This window comes from Pipistrellus kuhlii, unplaced genomic scaffold, assembly GCF_014108245.1.
Source record: "Pipistrellus kuhlii isolate mPipKuh1 unplaced genomic scaffold, mPipKuh1.p scaffold_m20_p_1, whole genome shotgun sequence".
Lineage (NCBI taxonomy): Eukaryota > Metazoa > Chordata > Mammalia > Chiroptera > Vespertilionidae > Pipistrellus > Pipistrellus kuhlii.
Genome location: NW_023425404.1, coordinates 116,237,760 through 116,263,513, shown reverse-complemented (window position 1 = coordinate 116,263,513; position 25,754 = coordinate 116,237,760). Strand labels below are relative to the sequence as shown.

The 25,754-nt window shown below is 40.2% G+C and overlaps 1 protein-coding gene across 1 annotated transcript in view; it reads left to right on the top strand.

Moving 5' to 3' along the window:
• FAM107B (family with sequence similarity 107 member B) overlaps window positions 1–25,754 on the top strand; it is a 236,317-nt gene that overhangs the window by 99,631 nt on the left and 110,932 nt on the right. Inside the window, exon 2 of the mRNA XM_036460371.1 lies at window positions 1,202–1,262. Within this exon, the coding sequence (XP_036316264.1) occupies window positions 1,202–1,262 (61 nt within the window). The remainder of the gene's footprint in view (window positions 1–1,201; window positions 1,263–25,754) is intronic.

Sequence of the window (25,754 nt, the reverse complement as noted above, 5' to 3'; positions counted from 1 at the left end):
AGGATTAGTATGTTCATGTGAAACTTGTTTCATTCTCAATGTCTTCTTTAGATTTCCATATGTTAATACCTTTAGCTTCATCTTATCCCTTAACTGAAATGTTTAGGTAGCTTCAGGTGGTATCTTTTCATAATTTTATGTCTCTTAAAAGGGTGATAGATAGCCACCTCATAGAAATGAGCTTTGAACTATAGGTAACTCTTTAAGAGAAAATTTAATTTGAGATAATTAAAAATTTGTGCTCAATGCTTGTGCTTTTTCTTCTAGTGTATTTATGTGTATTTTGTTTCATGCATTTTTACTAGATGAGTAGATTCATGTGACCACCATGGAAAAATGCAGGACAGTTCCATCATACAGATCTCTTGTGTTACCCTTTTAAAGCCATAGCCATATCCTCTGCTTCTCCCGAACTCCAACCTCTGGCAACCACTAATTGTTCTCTTTCCAATTTTATCATTTCAAGGATGTTATTTAAATAGAATCATATAGTATGTAAATATTTGAGATTAACATTCTTTCACACAGCATAATTCCCTTCAAATTCATCCAAACTGTGGTATGTATCAATAATTTGTTTCTTTTTATTGATCAGTAGTATTTCGTGGTATGGATGAATCACAGTTTGTTTAATCACTTACCCATTGAAGGACATTGGGGTTGTTTTCAGTTTTAGACTGTTACTAATAAAGTTGCTGAAAATATTTTAAAAAAATAATAATTATGAGCAGTGATAGAATTTTCAAAAGTACATGAAATTAGGTCTTTGAATAATAAAAGCTAAGACATTATTATCTTGTGTTGTATCATACTGACAGAATTTCTATCTTATGGAGAAACCCATCACCACCATGTGTAACTGAAGCCCCCAAATTTATTAATCACAGAGGTCCCTAACTTGTACTACTCAAGGGTGGCATTTATGGACACAGCCATGTATGTGGCACCCTGCAATTTGTAATCTAGTGCCCCCATAGTTATTCTACTCAAAACCTATTATTGCATTTGTTGCTTCTCCAAAGTCTCAGTCTTTAAATGGGCTTGGTCTAATTTTTTTCATATCTTGATCTCATATTAATTAGTAGATCTGCAAAAGTTTGATCTAAATGAATGCATTGTTCTCTCTCTCTCTCTCTCTCTCTCTCTCTCTCTCTCTCTCTCTCTCTCTCTCTCTCTCTCTCTCTCTTTGACTGGAACTCAGGAAGAAAAGGACTCCCAAGAAGAACCTAGATGCCTTCAGTTGGAACAGAAGATGACATCAGGTAGAGTACATTCCGTGTGACACATTCTTTCCTGGGCTGCTTTGACTGACAGCAGGGCGCATTTCCATTTGCAATGGAAAATCTTATATGCTGAGTGATTGGAAACATAACTAGAAATGTCACTTGTGATGAATTCCAGGCACAATATCTGGACAATCTTGTCATGATGCAGAAAATAGCTTCTCTTCTTCCTTCTCTTATCGATTACAGTTGTTGTTTTTTAAACCCTCACCCTAGAATAATTTTCCATTGTTTTTTTTGTTTGTTTGTTTGTTGGTTGGTTTTTTTTTTTTTTTTTTTTTTTTTTTTTGAGAGAGTAGAAGAGAGGGAGAGAAGGGGGGAGAGAGAAAGAAACATTGATGTGGGAGATATATCCATTGGTTGCCTCCAGCTCACACCCTGACCACAGCCAGGGATTGAACCTACAACTGAAGTATGTGCTCTTGGCTGGCAATTGAACCCATGACTCTTCAGTCCACAAGCTGATGTTCTAACCACTGAGCAACCCAGCCGGAGCTGATTATAGTTTTTGCTGAATAAGTACTTGCAATGAAGTACATAAATATTATGATGAAGAAATTTCAAGTTCAGTTATCTTATATAACGTCTTATGCAACATCTTATGCAACGTCATCACAAGATGGCCACCACAAGATGGCCAGCCGGGGAGGGCAATTGAGAGTGAACAGGCCTTCAGGGGAAGGCAGTTGGGGGAAGACCAGGTCTGCAGGGGAGGGCAGTTAAGGGTGATCAGGCTGGCAGGGGAGAACAGTTGGGAGTGACTGGGCCAGCAGGGGAGGGCAGTTGGGGGTGATTGGGGAGCAGTTATATGTCAATCAGGCTGGCAGTGGAATAGCTAGGGGCAATCTGACTGGCAGGCAGAAGAAGTTAGGGGCAATCAGGCAGAAAGGCAGGCAAGTGGTTAGGAGCCAGCAATCCTGGATTGTGACCAGCATTCAGACATTCCCCAAGGTGTCCCAGATTGGAGAGGGTGGAGGCTGGGCTGAGGTCCCCCCCCCCCCCCCCCCGCCCCTGCATGAATTTCGTGCACATTTGCTGTTGTATTTTTATGTTAGTGTATAGTTAAATATGCAACTTTGCTAAAGATATTTACCCCATACTAGAACTTTCTATGAAATAATATGGAAACAAATGATGAGCAAGTTTCTAACTTAGTTTCTAACTATGAACAGTACTGATAATGGGATGTAATTGGGCCAGACAAACCAGATTACTGAGTGGAACTAATAATAATGAAAACTAAATCTTAATACTCTCAGCTTCTCTTTTCCAATGACTTTTTGTTTTATATCATTAGAGGTTAGAAGCGGGCTCCAGATGTGTTTGCTGCTGGCAGAGGCTCATGTTCTTGTAATTTAATGGAAATCAGGGAGCAGAATTAAGAACATGGAAATGGTAATGAAAATAATATGTAGAGTGAAGGGGGAAAGATGGTACTCTGCTCTGATAGAGATGGAAAAGAGAGAATTAGCAATTAACCAGCTCCCTCTACTCCCAGGATCTACCTCCACCAATAACAAAAATTTCCTCTTTCCAGGACACTCTCCCCTTGCAGGTCCACATGACTGGCTGACTCCTTCTCATCAGGTCTCAGCTGAAAGGTCCAGTGCCCCAGGCCACTGTCTTGTTCCTCCAAAGCACTCTTCATCTTATTGCCCATTTTTATTTTGTTCATATCACCCATTATTTCATGCATTTTTACTAGATGAGTTCATATCACCCATTGTCTAACTGAAGCCCCCAAATTTATTAATCACAGAGGCCCCTAACTTGTACTACTCAAGGGTGGCATTTATGGACACAGCCATGTATGTGGCACCCTGCAATTTGTAATCTAGTGCCCCCATAGTTATTCTACTCAAAACCTATTTTTGCATTTGTTGCTTCTCCAAAGTCTCAGTCTTTAAATGGGCTTGGTCTAATTATTTTTTCAAAATAATCTTTCTGTTGATGGGTTTATCTTCTTAATGTCCCCTGGAGAATAAGATCTTAGCTACTTTAATGTTATTCCTAGCACATGGGGCAGTGCCTGCCACACAGTAATCAGTCAGAAAATTCTTACTGAGGCCTCATGTCCCCTATGTGAGAGGCGTTTTTTTTCTCTCTGTAACTGAGATGTGGGTGGGCTGGTTTTGATGCCAGCTAAGTCCATGCCTATTTTGGATTTCTGGGGTATAAAAAAATAAGACAGATGCTTGCCCTCCATAAAACAAGTCATGTCTAAGAGACAGATGCAGTTAGGACATGAAAAGTAACGTATAAAAAGGTTGATACAATTAAAGTGCTACTGGGAGCACTGAGGAAGGGGCAACTAAATTTGTTTTGGGGAAGTAGAATCTAAGAAGTCTACTGAGCTAGATGATTCTTGTACTGAATATGGGAGGAGGAAAGGAGGTATTGAAAACAATTGGGGTTTGTTGTTATACCTCTGAAAATATCCTGAGTGCCACTTTTGATTTTGGTTTCCCCAGCTAGAGAAGAAGGCTGAAGAATGGCCATTGCTGACTCAATACAAATTTGGCCAACCAAGAAACTTTGTTTCTCAGCTGCTGTTATAAGCAATATTCTTCACGCTCTTGGCATAGTGTTCACTATATTTCGAGGACATTTGTTCACATCCAAAGCTTTGATTACCCTGTATGTCATGTAGGCACCACTACTCATCAAAACTTATCTAGGACCAGTTGACTCCCATGAGCTCTGCTGTGACATCTCAGGATGAGAAATCAGATATTCCATTTTCAAACATCCACTAGAGTTCCTAGATTATTAGGCCTTTGTGTATTTTACCAGAAATCTAGTGTAGTGTTAAAAATTTCCCTTACCCAATACATTTAGAATCAGAGATCTCCATGAAACATCATTCTGCAGAGCAGGAGGGACACATTTAGTTAGAAATCTATAATCTCAGTTTCTTTGTGACCAGATTATATGGTTTTAGATTTTTGGTTGTAAATAAATGAATATTTTCCCTGTTTTCTTTAAACAATAACATCACCTAATAAACCTATTCTCTTAAGTGTCCCCATGATTCTCTCACCTTGGTCACAAGTGAAACATCTCCATAGAGTCTAAGGCAAGTTCACTGATTTCACAGGTGAAGAAAATCTAGGCCACTCAAAGGAAAGATTTCAAGCAGAAAATGCAAACTTTCTCACTATTTCTAAAATAAAAAAATAATGTTTGGGCGACACTGACCCTGGGTCTTGCTGAAGAGTTTGTCTTCTTGATTCAGGATTTACTCCGAATGTGTGTTTTTATACTGTGGCTTTAGTGTTGCATCTTAGTTTTAGTCCATTCAATTCAGATCTACTGTACTTAGCCATTATTTGAAATCCTATTTGGTATAAATTGTGTTTGCTAGACTAAACTATGTTTACTGAAATACGTTAACTAAAATATGTTTACTGAATGTCTACTATATGCTAATATTGTGCTAGGAAGTATGCTATATTTAGATTGGAAAATAGAACAGACACAACTCCATGCTTTATGGAGCTTGTGGGAAAGGAAAAATGCAGCCATTACACATATGGAAAAAAATGTAAATTATAGCCTTAAACAAATAAAAGTTACAGATAAAGCAGGGTTCTGTGGAAACCTTGTCTTCACAGAGCTTATTGTTAAATAGGGCCTATAAAACATGGACACAGAAAGCTTAGGCAAAGATAGGATACAGTACAGGCTAAAACAGAGACATAAAGAAGAGGGATGAGAGTGCCAAAGGGGTGGGAGAAATTTCATTTGGAGGATCTAGGAAGCTATCCAAGAGATTGTGGCATATGAGCCTACTCTTGAAGGATAGATATGAAATCTGTTTGTGAAGAGAAACACATTAGCCAATATATTTATAAAATGAAAACCAGATTGAATCCAACATGATATCTATTTGGAATTCAGCCCATTTTTTGGTTGGTGATTTCTTAGACATCTGTCACTTTATCCTGATGTCTATAATTTACACTTGCAGGGCCCACCCAGGGGGTAATGGCAGGTTGATTAGGGGTTTGTTTAAACTTTGCCACCCCCATTACCCATTTTTTTCAAATAATTCAGTGTTGTATACATTTGAGTTTTTTCTGTTTGTTTTGTTGTTGTTGTTTAGTAAGTGGCCTACCTGTAATAGACAGAAGCCTAATGCCTGCTTAGGATTAGATGGCATTTGTTCCTGACTTCATGGACATACTAACTGAGTGAATAGGGTAGCCCACAATAAGTCCTTTTTTAATGTGATACCACGTGGGTTGCTGTCAGCTGATGCTCCATTTCAGCAAGACCAGTGTGGGACAGTTTCATCAGATGCCTGCAGCCTGGCCCCTCTGTGCCCTGCCCTTCCTCAGAGGGATTCCTTCCTCACTACCTTAGGTCCCAAGTCTCTTTACCATCAAAAAGACATGCAATCAGTTTCTATTAATTAACATAATTGTGTTGACTCTTCTTCAGCCTATTGTCATTGAGAGTTGTAAATTCACCAATGGAATGAAAAAAATTGGTGGCTGCTAGGAGTTTGAAACATCAGTAAAGAAGGGGAGGGGCACTTCTGGCTACAGACCCAATGCATGATTAGCCACTTTCTTGATCATAGCCTAGGAAGGCCTTGAATCATGGGGGCACTTAATGACTGTCCCATAAGACTGCTTGCTCCTTAGAAGCTGTGTCTGTTTACAAGTGATGTTATATCCTTTATTGAAAGGTGCTATTTTATAGATGCAGTACATCTGATAGAGCGTTCAATATAAAATAAAGAAAAAACTGAACCTGGGAGATGCACAAGGTAAGGGGAGAATGAGGTAATTCATCCATGAAGGATGATGATTAAGTGAAGGTATCATGAAGAAAAAATATCTATACTTCAGAGTTCCTTTGATGTGACTGTGACGTTGTATAATAAAGAAAAAGCAAAGACACTTTAATAGTAACAAGAGAGAGATTATAATTCCAAACTGAGAGAACTGTACATCAGTGGGAAGGCACAATTTGCAGCCTTATAATGTAACCCTCCGAAAGTAAACCAGATATTAGAAGTAGTTAAGGACAGGGGAAGAAACTAGTTTACATGTCCTCACTTGGATTTATGCCTCATTTCTCAGAAACTGCTGTAACAAAGTTGTAAGACTCGTTGGTCTTCAAGGTTCTCATTCCCACCTCTCCTCAGGTCTTTCTTTCCATGAGTAGTTAGTCTTTCCTTTTTGCTTTTCCATGGAATGTGTTCCCTTTTCAGACCCCTCTATGGTTGCTCTTTTTATTTCAGAGAATAAGTTTTATGACGAGTCTTCATTTAATTTATTTCTATTTCACTGAAAGGCCCTTGGAACAAGTACATATACATACAATAGCTTATGGAAGTCATCACTGTTGAATAAGATTAAAATTGAACATTACTTTTTTAAGTATACTCAGGTTTATAGCTGACATAAAGAAAATACAGATCTTGCCCATACTAATCTTATTTGTAGCCAAGATGAATAGACATGTTGTAGTACCAGTTTTCTAGAGAGAGAAGGAGATTGAAACCCTTTCAGAGGTGGCACATCCCATTTTATTTTGTTCACTTATCCCCTTGTGAAGAGGAAGACCTATGAATGGGCCAGTTATGCTTTCTGGAGAAAATTATTTTAAAAAATTAATTGCATCCTTTCTGGTGGCTATGGTTGGTTTGTTTGTTTTCAAGTAAAATATTTTTTTAAATGTTGGCTTGCCCATTTTTTCTTGCCCATGCATTGCTTTAGAAGCAGGCCAAGTAATTTTGAATGCTGAAACAACTTTTAATGTGTTGAACATTCAATAAGAATTTGCAGAATCCTTATTATCTTTTGGGTTGCACTCAACTTGGGTTGCAACACTCCGATCAAAAGAGGAGAGAATCCTATAAGTTGAAGCCATTTTCTGGCAGTGAAAGAGTTTTATCAGAACATTCCCTTTTGGCTAAAGGTCCCCTATCATTGATCAGGGCCCAACACACTTTCAGGGTTGGCTGTTTGTGTCATCTGATTTTAGTCAAGTTTTCATTTCCTGTGGTTTGTAGGTTTTTCAAGTGTGAAGTAATGAACCTCAGACGGTTAAAACTCTTTAACTGAAGATGGATGCAATGAGGAAAAAAAATACATGTATTTCTGTAACCTTTATGGGGAAGTAAGACTAGAGTTCTAAACAGCTTCTTAAACAATGTGGTGTTACTATGTGTGAGGCCAGCCCTCTGAACTAAGAGGTCAGACTTTCTGACTCAGAGAGTCTTGGGAGGTGAATTTCTCTGATAATTCAGATAAAAGAAGTGTCTGCTTTTACTTTAAAGTCCTAGAAAAATAAAAATGAGGTTTCTTCCCCCAAACAACTATTTTTCAGTTGCATCCCACTTTAATTGTGCAAAAAAAAGTTACCCTCTTTACCAATTTTTCCGAGGCTCTGGCCAAAGAAGGAATAGAAAACTGTTCAGATGGGAAAGTGATAAACAGAGGGTGGTACTTCTTTTTCCCCCCTTAAATTGGTCTCTTTCCATTCCCTTAACCTTTTGGAACAGACAATGTGAGTGTTCTGGGGGTCTACTAGAGACAGCATTACTAGGGTTGTGGATTACTGAATTCCTGTGTGAGATGTTTGGTCTGTATGGCTCACATCCTCACTTCCTGCTGGATCTTTGCTCTCAGTAAGCATTTCCCGAGCACTTTGAGCAAACTGCAACCTTGCCTTCATCTCTTACCTCCTTGCTCCGCCTGGCTTGTCTGAAAACAATTTACTAGTCTCTGACACACCATCTCCTTGACTTGCTCTTTGTGTGTCTTCCTGTTTAGACATGTAAGCTCCACGAAGGCAGGAATGTCTGAGCCTTTTATGAGTTGCTACATACAGAATAAATGCCTAGAACAGAGCCTGACATGGTAGTGCTCAATAAATGTTGGTTAGATGAGTGCTTGCACTTTTGAACTTTTGCTGAAGCAATTAGATCAATCAGAAACTGAACACTGAGTGTCTATTTGCTCCCACCCCCAACCCCAGCTCATAGCACAATGCCTGAAAAATAGAAAAACTCAAAATAAATGTTTCAATAAAGTATGAATGAATGCATGAATAATTGAGTCTGGCTTACAATATAATTTTTGACATAAAAACTGTTGTTTGGTTAAGGATTTAATAAATAGGAAGTGAAGCAAGCTAATCCATTGGGTAGTCAAAGTTGAGGTGGATACAGTCTTGTCCTCAAGGCACTAAATGTATTTTCTTAATCTTGAGTTTTTCTTCTTTCCATTCATTTACCACAGACAGTTTGAGGTTTTCCTGGGAAGCCTTTATTAGAGAAATGCTAGTAGGTTTGTAGGTGACTTTCAGTCAAGTTCTGATTGCTAAATCTTTCATGAGACTTATTATACTTTTATTTTAGTTGAAAGGCTATTATACTTCTATTTTAGTTGAAAGAACCCCACTATTTTCTCTCTACTTTAGATTGGAGGTTTACTATCATATGCATTCTTCCCAAGGAAAGAAGGCAGCAGCATGCTTGACTCAGGAGGTTTTTACCAAAGGGACATAGAACTGTGAAAGTGACACATTCTCTGTTCCAAAAACGAAGACATCACTGGACAGGAGGAGATGATGGGGTCTAACACTTTAACTTATATTCATACAGAAGAAGAGGTTTTTAGAAATTAGTTGAAGATTCTGCAGTATCAGCATGAGTAGAAAAAAGTCTTTCTTTTGAGAGGCCTAGATTTTTTTCACCTGTGAAATCAGTGAACTTGCTTTAGAATCTAAGAAGATGGTTCCCTCGTGACCAAGGTGGGGAAATGTGTGGGGTGAGGGTGTTGTCTGCCTTAGGCAGAGAAGGAGCAAGGCCATGCGTCTGGTCTGAGGTGATCCTGGCCTGCCCATTAAAACGTACCCATCTGCTCCCAGCTCACTGCCATTTGCATTGAGAAGGTGTCAGACTAAATGAACTCTGCTTTCCACATTCTGGGTGCTTTCATAGAAAAAATCTGTTAAGTTATAATACCACCCATGGCTCTGAACCACAGCATCCATCCTCCCCAGAGTCACCAGAAATCAATCTCTGCTTTTTCTCCTCTCTTCTTGGGTGGAGAGCTAATCATTTCCAGATTTTTTTTTTTAACTCAACAGACCACTTATTGTTCATAAATGGGAAGACATGAATACAAATAAAAATGAGAGTTTGGATTAATCCTCTGTGTTCAAGTACACTTGATGTCTTGTTGATTAATTGGGTACCTGTACTTTGAAGAGGAGTTGAAATGTACCACACAGCAAATATTTAGTGTTGTTTTTTTTTTAATGTATTTTATTGAGTTTTTTACAGAGAGGAAGAGAGAGGGATAGAGAGCTAGAAACATTGATGAGAGAGAGACATCAATCAGCTGCCTCTTGCACACCCCCTACTGGGGATGTGCCTGCAAACAAGGTACATGTCCTTGACCGGAATCGAACCTGGGACCTTTCAGTCCACAGGCGAACGTGCTCTATCCACTGAGCCAAACCAGTTTCGGCTAAATGTTTAGTTTTGATGTTGTGCTCACACCCCCATGGGACACCTCAGTAGTTTTATCACCTACTACTCACTATCTAATTCTAAGTACTCTTAGCACAGTGGAAATGGAGAAACAGAACTTTCCAGAAGTTTATCCAGGTCATAAAGTGAAGCAGTTACCAGGAATGAAATTTTTAGTATGGTAATACTTGGAGCAGAATTACCTTATTTCTATGCTATTTCACTTTATTTTCTTGTTTGTTTAAAATTTGTCATTGGGCCTTTGAAAGAATCCCTTAGGGGAGAAAGAATTGGGAAGGTGACATTAATATACAAAGCAGCAGTGATTGAAGTAGGACATCTATGTCCTAATGAAGTAGGACATCTATCAAACTGTAAAGCCATGGTCTTTAAATGTTTCCATCCTGGAGGCATCTCTCTACCCACTTCTCACTTCTCACTTCCTTTCCCCCAACATGAATAAAAAGGTGGAATTTGTGTTGCATGCTATGCACTCAGGTGCCCAACCAGCTTTGTTCTTGGCGTGTACCTTTCTTCTCATTTGCAGGATATGGAGAGTGGAAATCACTATTTAGAAATTTCAGATAACTATTGTCACAGGTGCTCTTAGGGGAGAGAATGTGAAGTTTTTAAATCTCAAAGATTGTTGTCCTTGCTATTTATCCATGTTTTCCTGCAAGCATTTAAATGAAGTGGCATTTTTGGTCCCAGAGGTTTCTGAAGTCAGCTTCATTTCTCTGCACTCTCCATTCTGCAGTTCAACTTGGCATCCTGGCAACCATACCTTACTACATGATTAAAGGCCCCTGAGAGATCAGCCACTGCTCCAGAATTTGCACATAGGAAGGCACAGGTTAAACAATATGGTTGAAAAGTTAGTAAGGGACTCGTCCTAAAGTTATTTTCCAACCTTTCAAAACTTTACGTAATATTGAGAAAATGTCATTGTCTATCAAAGACAGGGGAGGCAGGACAGATAAAGTCGGGAAGGTGCGGACAACATTCAGTACCTCCCCTCCCTCCCTCCCCCCTTCACTTCAGTGCACACTGGCCCCACTTCCAACACCTGCAGGTCTGTCTAAGGCATTTTCTTCCAGAAGCTGTAGCCCTCACCAATAGCCCTCAAGAAATCACCGATGGGACTTGGTGAATATACGGTGCTCACTGGCCTCTTAGGGAGGACAGCTGTGGAGCACAGCTGCACGGGCTGAAGCCCCAGTCACCCACACAAGTAGCTGGATGGACAGAGCCCTGTGCTAGCTCTTCTCCTTCTTGTCTCACCAACCTTTTCCCCTCTGTTCCCTTCACCTCCACATAAATTGCTTCTGAGGGAACCCAAACTAAGATAGGATTCCTTGGCACAGTCACTGCATTGAACACACCATAGCATATTTAAAAGCATCCATAATCCTGACAGAGATTTCAACACCCCCCCAACCTCAGCAAAAAAACTCTAAATGCAAAATAGCTGCTTTGATTATCACTACATTAACTGGTGAAATGGTGGCAGTCTTAAGCTTCCTTAAATTCTCCGACCTTTTCTGAATGTCTTATGTGTTCTGTCCTTACTTGCCCATTGGGGGACATTTAATGTAGGAAGAGTTTTTTGTTTTGTTTTGTGTTTTTTTTTTCCATCTTGAAGTAAACTATCATACAAAACATATTTGTTTAGATACTGCCATATCTTGACTCAATTGGAGCATGCTTGAATTGAGTGTAAGAGTGGATTTGCATAATGAAATAATTTATTCTTGAGTCCCAAATGTGGGCCTGAATGTTCAGTTTAATTTTTGATGGGATCTTTGTGCACTTGAATTCTCCTTAATCCTGTTTTGAGCCCAATTTTTAAAACAGCTTAGGAAAGAACACCTCAGGTTCCTTATTCTTTATCAAAGAGAGAGAAAGAGTAAATAAAATACAATAGTAAAATGTTAATGAAGATGATTTTCTAACGAGTTAAGGCTTGAGGGTTGATATGCAGCCTACATTCCACACAGATATGTAGACACGATGAGTAATTTTGAAAACCTGAAAGTGATTTTAACTGCTTATGACTAATGTTATGAACAGGGTAAACTCAGCTTGTGGATGTGTTTTGTTTGGCCTATAATTCTTAAAATTTTACAAAATTGTTTGCCAATGTTTAAAAACTAGAAAAATTCCTGTAAAAATCTAAGTTCCAATTTCTCTTGAAAAATTGTAAGAACTGGCCAGCCCAGACCTGCATTTCTAAATAGAAAAAAAAAAAAAAAAAATCCGCTGGCATTGCATTCTTTTGAAGTTTTTTTCCATGCTGCCTGTGGTATGAAGATCAGGTACTATGATTGTGTGGGGGCCATTGCTATGGAAACCAGGGAGGAAATACTAACATCAAGCTGGGAGCACATACCTTGGCCAGTGAACTTTAAACAATTCTCCAGGGCTCCTGCAGTTACCTTTTCTTCTGTGTAAGAGGCCAATGCTGTACTATGTAGAGACTTCTCATTAGTTCAGTAATGGAGGATTACAAACACTGCAATTAGAAGGTTACTACGAGGAAACAGAATTACTTAATGGATGGGTGTGGCTAAACGATTAGAAGTATACTTGCAGCTGGTACCTTGATGACATAGGAAGTTGAGATCTCCAGAAAAAGCTACAGGGCCACGAGCTGAGCTTCTCCAGGCCTTCTCCCATCGCGGAAACTCAGAGGGCTACAGTGAAGGCCTTCTGCTTCTGTTTTTGCTCAGAAAGTCTGATGTAAAATTCCTTTGCCCATCTGGCTGTGTGCCTGGCACCTTCTAGATGGATGTCAATCGAGCATGACTCCAGTATGTATAATCATCATGGAAAATTTCAGTTTTTCTTCCAAGGAGAAACTGACAAAAGGGACAATTTGCCCTTGGGTTTTCTGAGCCAGAACAGATTAAAGACTCAAAAACTCAGGGCATGTTTTGCAAAGGCCCAATTCTAGTAGTTGGCCACAATTGTAAATACTGTGGTATCCTTTCATTCAGTCATATTGTTAATTTGTTCACATGTTCAACAAGCTTTCATGGAGTCTGTCCTTTATGCTGGGCCCCGAGATAGGGCTTAAGTCTCACCTTCTTGGTTTTATGTTCATTTGGAGCCCTAATTGCCATGTTTCTAGAAGTTTATACTTTACCATTTTTTTTCCGTGCCTGAATTATTTTCATGAGTGCCCTACTCTAAGTAGGTCATTCTTTCCAACAACTGGAAAAGGCTTAAAGAAAAATGATTAATTGTATCACTTTAGGTAACTACAACTTTTCTGCTCCTTGCCACTTAGAACCCATTGATTGTATATTGAATTAATTTGGTCCAGCTGCTACTTTTAATTTGAACACATTCAGGGTCACATTATCTGCATTGTTCTTTTCTAAGAACTGAACACAAAACATCTGGTAACCAGGCCTGCCTGATACTCTAACAGCAGCACTAGCTAACAATAATTTAATACTTGCAATGCATTAGGCACTGAGCAAGTACTGTACACGCACTTCTTTTTTTTTTAAATATATTTTATTGATTTTGTATAGAGAGGAAGGGAGAGAGATAGAGAGTTAGAAACATCGATGAGAGAGAGTCATCGATCAGTTGCCTCTTGCACACCCCCTACTGGGGATATGCCCGCAACCAAGGTACATGCCCTTGACCAGAATCAAACCCGGGTCCCTTCAGTCCCCAAGCCGACGCTCTATCCATTGAGCTAAACCGGTCCCGGCTGTACACGCACTTCTTATTTAATCCTCTTAACAACCCTATGAATACATATAAAGTATCCCCACTTTGTAGATAAGGAAATTCAAGCTTAAAATGTTAATTTATCCCAATATAGCCCTGGTAGAGTCCACAGCCTTATACTCAGCCATTTCAGCAACTCTGTAAAAATCAAGTGCCGTACTGAGAGAGCTGATTTTATATCCATGAATTGAGCAAGGTTAGCAGCAGAGATCTTAGATCTGGTGTCCTTTAGAAAGCCTAACCCTCCTGTTTCCTGTAAGAAGGGAATGCTTGGGTAAGGTGAGTTCTTGGAACTTGCCATGGGCATGTAAGGTCATACTTTGATTGATATAAAGCATACAAATGAGAGTCATCACAATGACCCAGTAGGATTTATTCCAGGGATGTAAGGATGGTACAATATCCACAAATCAATAAATGTGACACGTCACATAAACAAATTGAGAGACAAAAATCACATAATCATATCAATTGTTGCAGAAAAGGCATTGGACAAAAATCCAATTCCCTTTCTTATTAAAACTCTCAGCATAATAAGAGGGATTATACTTCAACATAATAAAAGCCTTATATGACAAACCTACAGACAACATCATACTCAATGGGCAAAAACTAAAACCATTTCCACTAAAAACAGGGACAAAAAAAAAACCAATAACAAACAAACAAAAAAAGATTTGGTGAAGCTGAGTATCTCTGTTTTAAATCTGTTTCACTCTATTGGAGCATTAAATATAAATCTGGTAGAATCATAGATAATAACAATTTATACAATTTCTGTTTATGGTGTCAACATCCATCCTGGCTTCAAGTTTCAAGGTCGTTTGATTCCTTCTTTCTGCTTAACTTCCATATCAATCTTACTATCTTTGGAGTATTTCTCATATCTATTTCAACTTTTCCTGTCCTGCTGTCACACTCCCAGTTGGGTCATTATTCCCTTATACCCTATTACAGTTGACCCTTGAACAACACAGATTTGAACTGCATGGGTCTACTTATACACTTTTTTCCAATAAATACTGTAAATGTATTTTCTATTCCTAATGATTTTATTAATAACTAGAAGCCCAGTGCACAAAATTAGTGCACAGGGAGGGGCGTGTCCCTCAATATTGCCTGCACACTCTCCAATCTGAGACCCCTCGAGGGATGTCTGACTGTTGGTTTAGGCCTGATCCCACAGTTGGGGGTGATCGGGCCAGCAGGGGGAGGGCAGTTGAGGGCTTTGTATAATATGGCTTAATATCTGGTATTGTGATCCTTCAACTTTGTTCTTTTTTCTCCAAATTGCTGTGGCTACTCGGGGACTTTTTTTTATTCCATATGAGTTTTTGGAGAGTTTGTTCTAGGTCTGTGAAATATGCTATTGGTATCTTAATGGAATTGCATTGAATCTATAAATTACTTTGGGTAATACAGACAGTTTAATGATGTTGATTCTACCAATCCATGAACACTATATGTTTTGCCATCTATTTATGTCTTCTTCTATCTCTTTTTTCAATATCCTGTAATTTTTTGAGTACAGGGATTTTACCTTTTTGGTAAGTTTATTCCTAGGTATCTTAATTTTTTTGGTGCAATGATAATTGGAATTTTTTTTTAGTTTCTCATTCTATGAGTTCATTGTTGGTATATAAAAAAGCCATAGATTTCTGGGTGTTAATTTGTATCCTGCTACATTGCCAAATTCATTTATTAAATCTAGTAGTTTTTTTATGGAATTTTTAGGGTTTTCTATGTACAGTATCATATCATCTGTGAATAATGAGAGTTTTACTTCTTCTTTTCCAATTTGGATGACTTTGTTTCTTCTTGTCTGAGCACTTACTTCCAGTACTATATGGAACATGAGTGGTGAAAGTGGGCATCCCTGTCTTATTCCTTGGTCCTGGTATATAACCTTTCTGATCTGATGTAATGCTGGATCCGCTTTGCTAGAATTTTGTTGAGGGTTTTAGCATCTATTTTCATCAGAGATATTGGCTTCTATCAATAGTTCTCTGTCTTTGTAAGGTTTTGGAATTAGGGTGATGCTGGCTTCATAGAAAGAGCTTGGGATTGTTTCTTCCTCTTGAATTTTTTTGAATAGTCTGAGAAAGATAGGTTTTAGTTCTCTTTGAATTCTTGGTAGAACTCCCCTGTAGAGCTGTCTGGACCGGGGCTTTTGTTTGCTAGAAGAATTTTTTTATTACTACTTCAATTTCTTCTGTAGTTATCAGTCTATTCAGATTTTTTTATTCTTCCTGATTGAGTTTTGGAAGCTTAGACATCTTTGTAAGAACATGTCCATTTCATCTAGATTATCCAGTTTATTGGAATAGAGTTGTTCATTATATTTTTTAATAATCCTTTGTATTTTTGTGGAGTTGGTTGTTACTTCACCTCTTTCATTTCTGATTTTATTTACTTGGGTCCTCTCTCTTTGCTTCTTGGTGATCTTGGCTGGAAGTTCTTTGTCTCCTCATTTTTGCTTCTCTCAGGTATCTGGTTATGTGGCTCACTCTCTACCACACTGACCAAAAGAAACAAAATATAATTTGTCACGACATAGCACAGAGGGAACAAAACATGCATGTATTCATGATCCTGATAACCCCAAATAAAGGTGACCACCAGAGAAAAGAAAATTATGGGAGAGAAAAGAGCACAAAAATAATATTGAGAAAATGAAAGAAGATTGGAGAGAAAAGAAAGAAGAAGGGGAAAGAGAGAAAGAGAAAAAAAAAGAAGTGTATATGGGGGGAAAACTTCACAAAACCAACAACTAAACCAAAAATGCAAACAACAAACCCTCAGAAAAAAAAGAAAAGAAGGGGAGCTGAATCTGAAGACACAGAGCTTATTTCCAGAAGGTAAGGTAAAGTAATTGAATGAATGGGGGATGGCCATGATTCAGTATAGAGGAGGTAGAAAGAGAATGAGTGTATAAGAAGAAAAGTAAAAACAAAAATACTCAATTAAAAAATAATAGTAATAAAAATAATAGTAATTTACACACACATATATATATATATATATATATATATATACACACACACACACACACACACACACACACACACACACAAATTTCCCCCTTTAACCTATCTATCTATATATTCATCTATTTTTGAAAAAGGAGAATAGAGTAGGCAGCAGATAGGCCTGAGTTTCGTGAGTGAAACTAATTAAGCTATTATTAGAAGAAATCAAGCAAGGAGAGGATGAAAAAAAAAGCATAAAATAAAAGGCAAAAATAAAAACAAACTAGCAAACTATCAAACAAGCAACAACAACAAAAAAAAAATATTTGGTTAGTGAAGAAAGAGAAGGGTGCATAAACATGGAGTAGGGGAGAGGAAATTAAATATATGAATAAGCCAATAGAGATTACTGTAATAATAATAATAATGCATCAATAAAGCAGATAAAGAAGATCAATTTTTAGCGAGGAGTAAACAGAAACGAGAGACCAAAACTAAAGCAGGAACAAGAGAAGAAAATAGGATGGAAAAGGGGGAAGTGAGGAATAAAGAATTGGCATAGAGGAAAAAATGAGAGTAAAGTAATAACAAAAACACAAAATAAAATAAATAGAATGTAAAACACTAATAAATAAGCAAAGAAGGTTAAAAATATATGTAATAAAGACTTAATATGCAAATTGGTCCTATCAGTGTCGCAGTAATGACCAATTTGCATATTGACAGACCAGCAGGAGGCTGAGGGCGCAGCAGGGGTCTTGCTTGAGGCTTGATTCCCTGCCCTTGGTGCTGGAGTCCTCTTTTTCTCCCTGGTGCTCGCGCCCAACAAACACCCTGGCAACACCACATCCCCTCCAAGAGCACTCTGTTCTGTCCGAGGATGCCACCAACCCCCTTTTGAGGTGGGGGCGCCGAGGGGTAACACCCACAGAACAGATGGCCGGTTCTCGGGGTGCCATTGGCAGACGCCAACCAGAGGGTGTGCACATTGTAGGTGACCCCCAGGAGGGATCTTGCAGGCAAATCCAGAAGGTGTGGACCCAACATGATGGAAGGGAATGGGTGCGACGACTGAGAATGGACATCGAGGTAAGGCATGGGACCTGGACAGGCCACCAGGTAAACAACACAGAGATCCCACCACCACAGACACACATGGTGGCCCCACGATGCCTGGGATACTGGTTGATCCTCCCAAGTGTACAACCTCAAAGCCTCCTCCCACCATGTGGATCCAGCCCCATAGATCCGGCCCGGCACCGTGGAGACCACAGGTGACCCTCACACCACAGGGAAGCTGCCATAGCTTTCTCCAAACTTCCATCCATTTATCTGCCCAGTCCCCTCAGCCCGGTCCAACTCAGACGGAGGCTCACATCTTGGGCAGAACACCCTCCCTCCTCCCCCCGAGGAGCCGGGCCCCAACCGTGCCTGCGCAAACACACCCGTAGCATTTGAATTCGAGGGGAGCAGAGGGAGAGCCACCAGAGGTGTGGGAGTGGACACACTGGGGGGCAGGAAAGGCCTCCACACCTTCCCCTTCAGCACTCAACAAGCAAACAGCCTCGCATGCACAGGAATATGTGCATTAAAGCTGTCCCCACGATGGACACCGGCTGAATCCACCCCCCCCCCTTCTGCCCTCCAACTTGGAGCAGGGAGGTGCGGGCCACCTCAAGACACAGCTGCATCATCACTCTGCCTCTCAAAGCTGGTGCGAGAGGGCCCAAGTGCCCAAACAGAGGTGGCTACTGGTTCCAGAGAGGAAAGCAGTCAGAACCAAGGATGAAAAGCATAGGATTTAAAAAAAAAAAAAAATTATTGTTCAGATTATCAGATAGTCAGAATTGTTCTTCTCTTCTCCCTCCCACCTCCCATAGCTCCTCTTCAACACCCTATGCTCTTACCCCCACCCCCACCCCCCAATTGGCCTCATCCATAGGTGTAAGATTTTTGTCCAATCTCTTCCCACACCCCCACACTCCTTTCTCCCCTCCCCCGAGAATTGTCAGTCCACTCCCTTTCTATGCCCCTGATTCTATTATATTCACCAGTTTATTCTGTTAATCAGATTTTTTATTCATTTGATTTTTAGATTCACTTGTTGATAGATATGTATTTGTTGTTGCTTTGTTGTTTATAACTTTCTATCTTTACCTTTTTCTTCTTCTTCTTCTTAAAGAATACCCTTCAGTATTTCATATAATACTGGTTTGGTGATGATGAACTCCTTTTAGTTTTTTTCTTATGTGTGGAGCTCTTTCTCTGACCTTCAATTCTAAATGATAGCTTGCTGGGTAGAGTATTATTGGTTGTATGTTCTTGCTATTCATCACTTTGAATATTTCTAGCCACTCTCTTCTGTCCTGCATAGTTTCTGTTGAGAAATCAGCTAACAATTGTATGGGTACTCCCTTGTAGGTAACTGTTTTTTTCTTGCTGCTTTTAAGATTCTCTTTTTGTCTTTTGTCCTTGGCATTTTAATTCTGATGTGTCTTATGTGGTCCTCTTTGGATTCTTCTTGTTTGGAATTTTCTGTGCTTTGTGGACTTGTAAGTTTATTTCTTTCACCATGTAGGGGAAATTTTTGTCATTATTTCTTCAGATAAGTTTTCAATATCTTGCTCTCTTTTTTCCTTCTGGAAACCCCATAATTCAGATGTTGGTATGCTTGAAATTGTCCCAGAGCTTCTTACACTATCTTCATATTTTTGGATTCTTTTTTCTTTTTGCTTTTCCAGTTGGGTGTTTTTTGCTTCTTCGTATTTCAAGTCTTTGACTTGATTCTTGGATCCTCTAGTCTGCTGTTGGATCTCTGTATATTATTCTTTATTTCAGTCAGTTTATGCTTAATTTCTAGTTGGTCCTTTTTCATATCCTTGAGGATCTCACTAAATTTTTTGGAGATTTCTAGAAGATTCTTGAGTAATCTTATAACTGTAGTTTTGAACTCTATATCCAGTAGTTGGCTTTCTTCCATTTCTTTCATTTGTGACATGTTTCTCTGCATTTTGGCTGCTTCCCTGTGTTGATAGAGTGGCCTTGTGTGCTATGTGTCCTATAGGGTCCAGTGGCTCAGCCTCCCCAAATACCTGAGGTGGACACTCTTGGTGCACCCTTTTGGGGCTTTGTGCACAGTCTTGTTGTAGTTAAGCCTTGATTGCTGTTGGTATCACTGGGAGGAATTGACCTCCAGGCCAATTGACTGTGAGGACTAGCTGTGTCTACAATGGAAGAACTGCTGTGCTGGAGACACCCTGATGGGGCCGGACCTGCTTCAGAAGGGCTTTGGTGCTCACTAAGTCTGCCCATTGGGTGTGTTGCTTATGGATGTGAAGAGTTGTAATCTGATATGGTCTCATACTGACCACTGGGTACACTGGCTCTTGGATCTCCAAGGAGGTGCAAAGTCAGCTACTGCCTGAGGCCACCCAGCAGGAGATACAGATACATCTGCAGATTTCTCCTCTTTGGGGTTTGGAAGTGCCCAGATGAGTTCCAGATGTGAAACAATGCAGGCTGCTGCTATAGGGCTTTAGGTCTTCTTTTGGAAGCTTTAGAGCTCTCTGACTCAACTGCAGTTTGTTAGGTTTTAGGTTGCAAAAAACCAGGCCATTCATATGCAAAAGCTGCTGTGCTGGGGTTGTAGACTGGTTGGGGCAGGATCTCCGGAAATCACTAGGGTGGAGCAAACATCAATGGCTGCCAGTCAGCCCTGCCTTAGAGAGGTCCCCTGCCTGCTTTGTTTTTCTGCCTGCTTTCAGTTGTATTTACACAAGCATCTATTTCTGACACTGCCTTTAGGTGGCGGTATTTCTGTATTAGTTTCTAGGACCAAATGTCCCCTCAACCCAGTCCCCAAGGGCTCCCTAGGGGTATTTCATTTCTTTGTTTCATTACAAGCTCAAGGCTGGGTGCAGCTGTGCTGCTAGGAAGGGCCTGGTCTTCAGGAGAAAAATGTCTGTTCAGGCTTGAAGGGATAAAGCTAGCCTCCTAATAGACTCTCCCTATTTTGTTCCTCAGCTTCCACAAAACCACCTTCCCCTACATTGCAGCCAGGGTGACTGTTTGTAATTGAAAGATCCTGGGTTTATCAAGTAAAAGCAAGGAGATTATAAAGACAGAGCAACCTCCCCACTCGTGTTTCCCTCCTCTCAGCAATGCGTGCCTGGTGCAGAGCTCCAGGCTGCCTTTCTGGGTGCAGCCTCTCATGGCTGTGGGCTTAGATCTAGAGTCCCCCACTGCCAGCAGCTCTGTGGACACCCTTCCACAGTCGAGCACTACACTTGTCCCCAAGGGACATGGTGTCGATTCAGTGCAGTCCAGGCTGAGTACGTTTCTCCCTCCAGCCCAGATCTCTGATCCCACCAGTTTCCCAGCTAGCTTTGACCTTTTTATCCATGGATTTTCTCTCTAGCTGTGTTTAATTCACCAATTCCAGGTGGATATTATTTGATTCAGCTGTTTCTTCTATCTACTCTGTGAGAAGGTGCTGGACCTGTCTGCCTATTTGGCCACCATTTTGTCTCCCCCTGAACAAACATTTTAGGAGCCAAGCCCGCAGCTGGGAAGGCTGGAGTCTCGGTGTTCCTGGGTTTGCAACTGGGAAACTGGTCCCTGGCTGGTGTGGCCGTAAGGTTCCAGGTGGTGTCTGAGGTCTTCCTGGGTGGGGGTGAAGTTGGGTTCCCAGTCATAGCTGTTCTCCACTTTAAAATAGTGTGGTCCCTCTTGGCTGGGTTTAATAGACTATTTTTTTTTGCAGCAGTTTTAGGTTGACAAAAAAATTGAGTGAAAGATAAACATATTTCCCATATATCTCTGCCCCCACATAGGCATAGCCTTCCCCATTACCAGCATACTGCACCAGAGTGGTACAGTTGTTATAACTAATAAACCTCCACTGGCATAACATTATCACCTAAAGTTCATAGTTTACTTTAGGGTTCACTCTTGGTGTTGTATATTCTGTGGTGTTGGACAAATGTATCATACCATGTATCCACCACTATAGTATCATATAGAATTGTTTCATTGCCCTGAAAATCCTCTATTCTCTGGCTATTCATCTTTCCCAACTTCCCAACCCCTGATAACCACTGTTCTTCATTCTATCTCCATAATTTGGCCTTTTTCAGAATGTCATATAGTCTGCAGCCTTTTCAGATTGGCTTCTTTCACTTAGTAACATGCATTTAAGGTTCCTCCACGACTTTTCATGGCCTTATATCTCATTTCATTTTAGCACTGAATAATATTTCATTGTCTAGATGTATCACAGTTTATTTATTCATTCACTTACCGAAGGATATCTTGGTTCCAAGTTTTGACAATTATGAATAAACTAGAGGCCTGGTGCATGAAATTCATGTTTGGGGGGTGGGGAGGTCCTCTCAGCTCAGCCTGTACCATCTCATAATCCTGGACAGCTGGCTCCTAATTGCTCACCTACCTGCCTGCCTGGTTGGCCCCTAACTGCTCCCTAGTGCCAGCCTGTCGCCCCCTACTCCCCCCTCCTTGCCAGCCTCGTCACCCCTCACAGTCCCCTTGCCAGCCTGGTTGCCCCATGCAGCATGCTTTTTCAGTTGTTTGGTCATCCCTCACTAACCGCCCTGCTGTGCTAGTCATAGGCAGCCATCTTGTGAGGGCATGACAGTCAATTTGTATATTATCTCTTTATTATATAAAATTGCTATAAATATCTGTGTGTAGTTTTTTGTGTGAACAAAGTTGATAGATAAGTTTTCAACACCTTTTGGGTAAATATGAAGGAGTGTAATTGCTGGATTGTATGATAGAAGTATGTTTAGGTTTTTTTTTTTTTCTTCCCAGAAACCACCAAACCTCCAAATTGGCTTTACACACTATTTTGCATCCCCACCAGCAATAAATAAAAGTTCCTGTGTTTCCACAGCTGAGTCAGCATTTGGTGTTGTCAGTGTTTTAGATTTTAGCCATTCTGATAGGTGTGTAGTTATATCTCATTATTGTTTTATGACTGGGTTTTTTAAAAATAATATTTTAATTTTTACCATAAGCATATAGTACTTCTTGAAAATTTAGTGATGTGATACAATAAAAAAATCTAGTAATTGAATGTTAAGTGAGAAAAGTAGGATATAAAATTGTTTACTATAACTTCAACTACAAAACATAAACCACCCTATATATGTAATACTTTCAACAATAAAAACTTTTTAAAAAGCACAAATTAGCAGGTACAGAATAGTCATGGGAATGTAAAGTACAACATATAAGATATAGTCAATATTCCTATATAATAAAGAGGTAATATGCAAATTGACCCTCACACCCTCATGTCACAAGATGGCTGCCCCCATGTCAACACAAGATGGGCACCCCACGTTATCACAAGATGGCTGGCAGGAGAGGGCAGTTGGGATCTGGCCAGCAGGGGAGCAGTTAGTGTCAATCAGGCCATTAGGGGAGCAGTTAGGGGGCTATCAGGCTGGTGGGCAGAGTGGTTAGTAGCAATCAGGAAGCCAGGCAGGCAAGTGGTTGGGAGCCAGCAGTCCCGGATTGTGAGAAGGATGTCCAACTGACAGTTTAGACCCGATCCCTGGGATTGGGCCTAAACTGGCAGTCGGATACCCCCTAAGGGGTTCCTGATTGGAGAGGGTGAAAGCTGGTCTGAGGGACACTCACTACCCCCCAGTACATAAATTTCATATGCTAGGCCTCTAGTATTATAATAACTATGTATGGTGTTAGATGGTTATAGATGTATCAGGATGATAACTTTAAGTATCAATCACTGAGTTGTGCACCTGAAACTACTGTACCTCTACTCTAAAATAACATAAAAAGACAAAAGTTAAAAAACAACAAAACAAAACACAAGGCCTGATGCATAATTTTACAAAATGGAGGAAAGAAACTAGAATGCGCACAGTAGTTGTTCACCTTCCCAGCTCTAGCTTCTAGCTCTCCTGGTGTGCAATAAGTATTTATTGTTCTTTTTTAAAAAAAAATATTTTATTGATTTTTTTTTACAGAGAGGAAGGAAGAGGGATAGAAAGTCAGAAACATCGATGAGAGAGAAACATTGATCAGCTGCCTCCTGCACATCCCCCACTGGGGATATGCCTGCAACCTAGGTACATGCCCTTGACCAGAATCGAACCTGGGAGCCCTCAGTCCGCAGGCCAACGCTTTATCCACTGAGCCAAACAGGTTTCAGCAGTATTTATTGTTCTTAAGTAAGTACTGGGATTGGGGATGAATTCATCTGTTTTCCAGATATACCATATGAGACGCCCTAAGGTTGATAATGAAAGAAAAAGTAACTATAAACAAATAAGACTAATTTCACATCCCCAAAAGAGTAACATGGGAGAGTGGACATTAGTGTTGTTCATAGACAGACTTTAAAGGTAGCACCTACTACTATAGGGCTTCTGGACAGCTCCTGCAAGTGAGGACACCTTCCTCATTTTTCCTTTCTAGAATATCGACAGGACATCATGGTGGCCATCTCAGATCTCTGGTTTGACTTTGAGAATCAAACCACGAGCTAAGAACAATGGAAAACACACACACACACACACACACACACACACACACACACACAGGGGAATCCTGGGTCTCTAGTGACCACTGATGGGTCACAATAACCAACTCTGGACTACCTCCCAGCAGGTTTCTTTTATGTGTAAAAATGAAGAAGAAAAAAACAACTTCAGTCTTATTTACACTGCTCTTATTTGCGTTCCTGTTATCTGTAACGAACCCTAATCCTCTCTCACGTTTCTCATATAAAATCAGCAAGCTTCTTGGGGCGAAGATGGCATCTGTGCATTTTTTCTCCTTCATAACACTCCACACAGTACACAGAGAACCAAATCCTCATTAAGTCTTTGTGAAACAAAAGAGTTGAATTCAACAAACTTGGAGAACTACATGTAACACCATGTTGAATGATGTAAGCAGCTGAAGATGAATAAAACATAGTCTCTGCTCTCAGGAAACTGATAACAAAATTGCATGTATGTATATACATGTGTTGTCACTGTTTGCAACCCACTCACCTGGGAAGAAAAGGAGAGAAATGGTTAGCCCTCCTTCTGTCTGAATAAAAACAAGATACCCATTCACTTCTGTTTTCCCCCCGGCATTCTTGGCTCTCCAGTGCCTGCTGGAGAAGTTGAGCCTTGCCTGGTGTTACCATGACGTCTGAGCTTTGAGAACTGTTTCCTTTCCTCCTAAGCCTAAGAAAGATTATTCTAGTGATATCTGAATGGCTTGAGTGAGCTGTGTATGAGCACAGAGGAAGTGGTTCCCTAGCAACAGGAGCCTCTGAAAGCCTCTTAGCACTCAGTGCTTCTCCCTGCTTTGTCTTTTCTCTCCTGCATGTTGCCCGTCAGCTAAAGGCCAGAGTGACTGCACCTGCTCTGAACTAGGGCGGGCCAGCTAAACTGCAGTGGTTCAGTTTTAAGTCGAAGGGCTCTGTTCCTCTTTTGGTTAAGCTTCATCCTGAGGTCTGGGACCTGCTTTGCTCCTGGTTAGACCATAGTTACCTCAGATCATACTTCCGGGTTTTTTTTTAATGTTGTTTTTTGTCTTTTTTCTTTCAGATTTTGAGCAGAAATGGAAAATACTGAGGTGCCCAAAGAAAATTTTGAGTGTTTTTTAAAAGCAAAAACTAGATTTTGCACATTTTAAAAATGAGCTAAATCTCTTAAGAAAAATCTCTTAACATAAAAGTAGACATTTTGCTCCCGAAAAGTTCATTCTTATCCCGTCCTTGCTTTGTTTTTCCACAGGAAACAAACAATTTCTTCATTCCTTATATCTGTCAGCATCTCAATATGCAGTTTAATACACACACTGGTTGGGGAAATAACAAAATACCTTCTCATACCATTGTCTCAGTCTAGCAGAACACTGTTTCTGGAGGCCGACATCCTTAACTGGGGATAGGATTCTGCTCCAGTTCCAGCCCCAGTGGCCTATTTGAAAGTGTAAATTAGGCTGAGATCTACCTTAACTGTTCTTTCTGCCTTCAGGTGAAAAAACACTTATTTGGCTACAAAAGCTCCTTTTTTTTCTGTCTCACATTCTCCACTTCATCAGTCTTTCATAGGTGTCCACTCCCCAGAAGGCAGTGGGCTAGTTCAGTAAATCTGAAATTATCCCCAAAGGCTTGTCCCCTGGATATATTAAGATGACTTTTCTGTTCCCCTCTGTTTCTCAGCTGAGAAAGAACACACGGAGGTCACCTGCCTTCAGTTGGTACTTTCTCCCCCA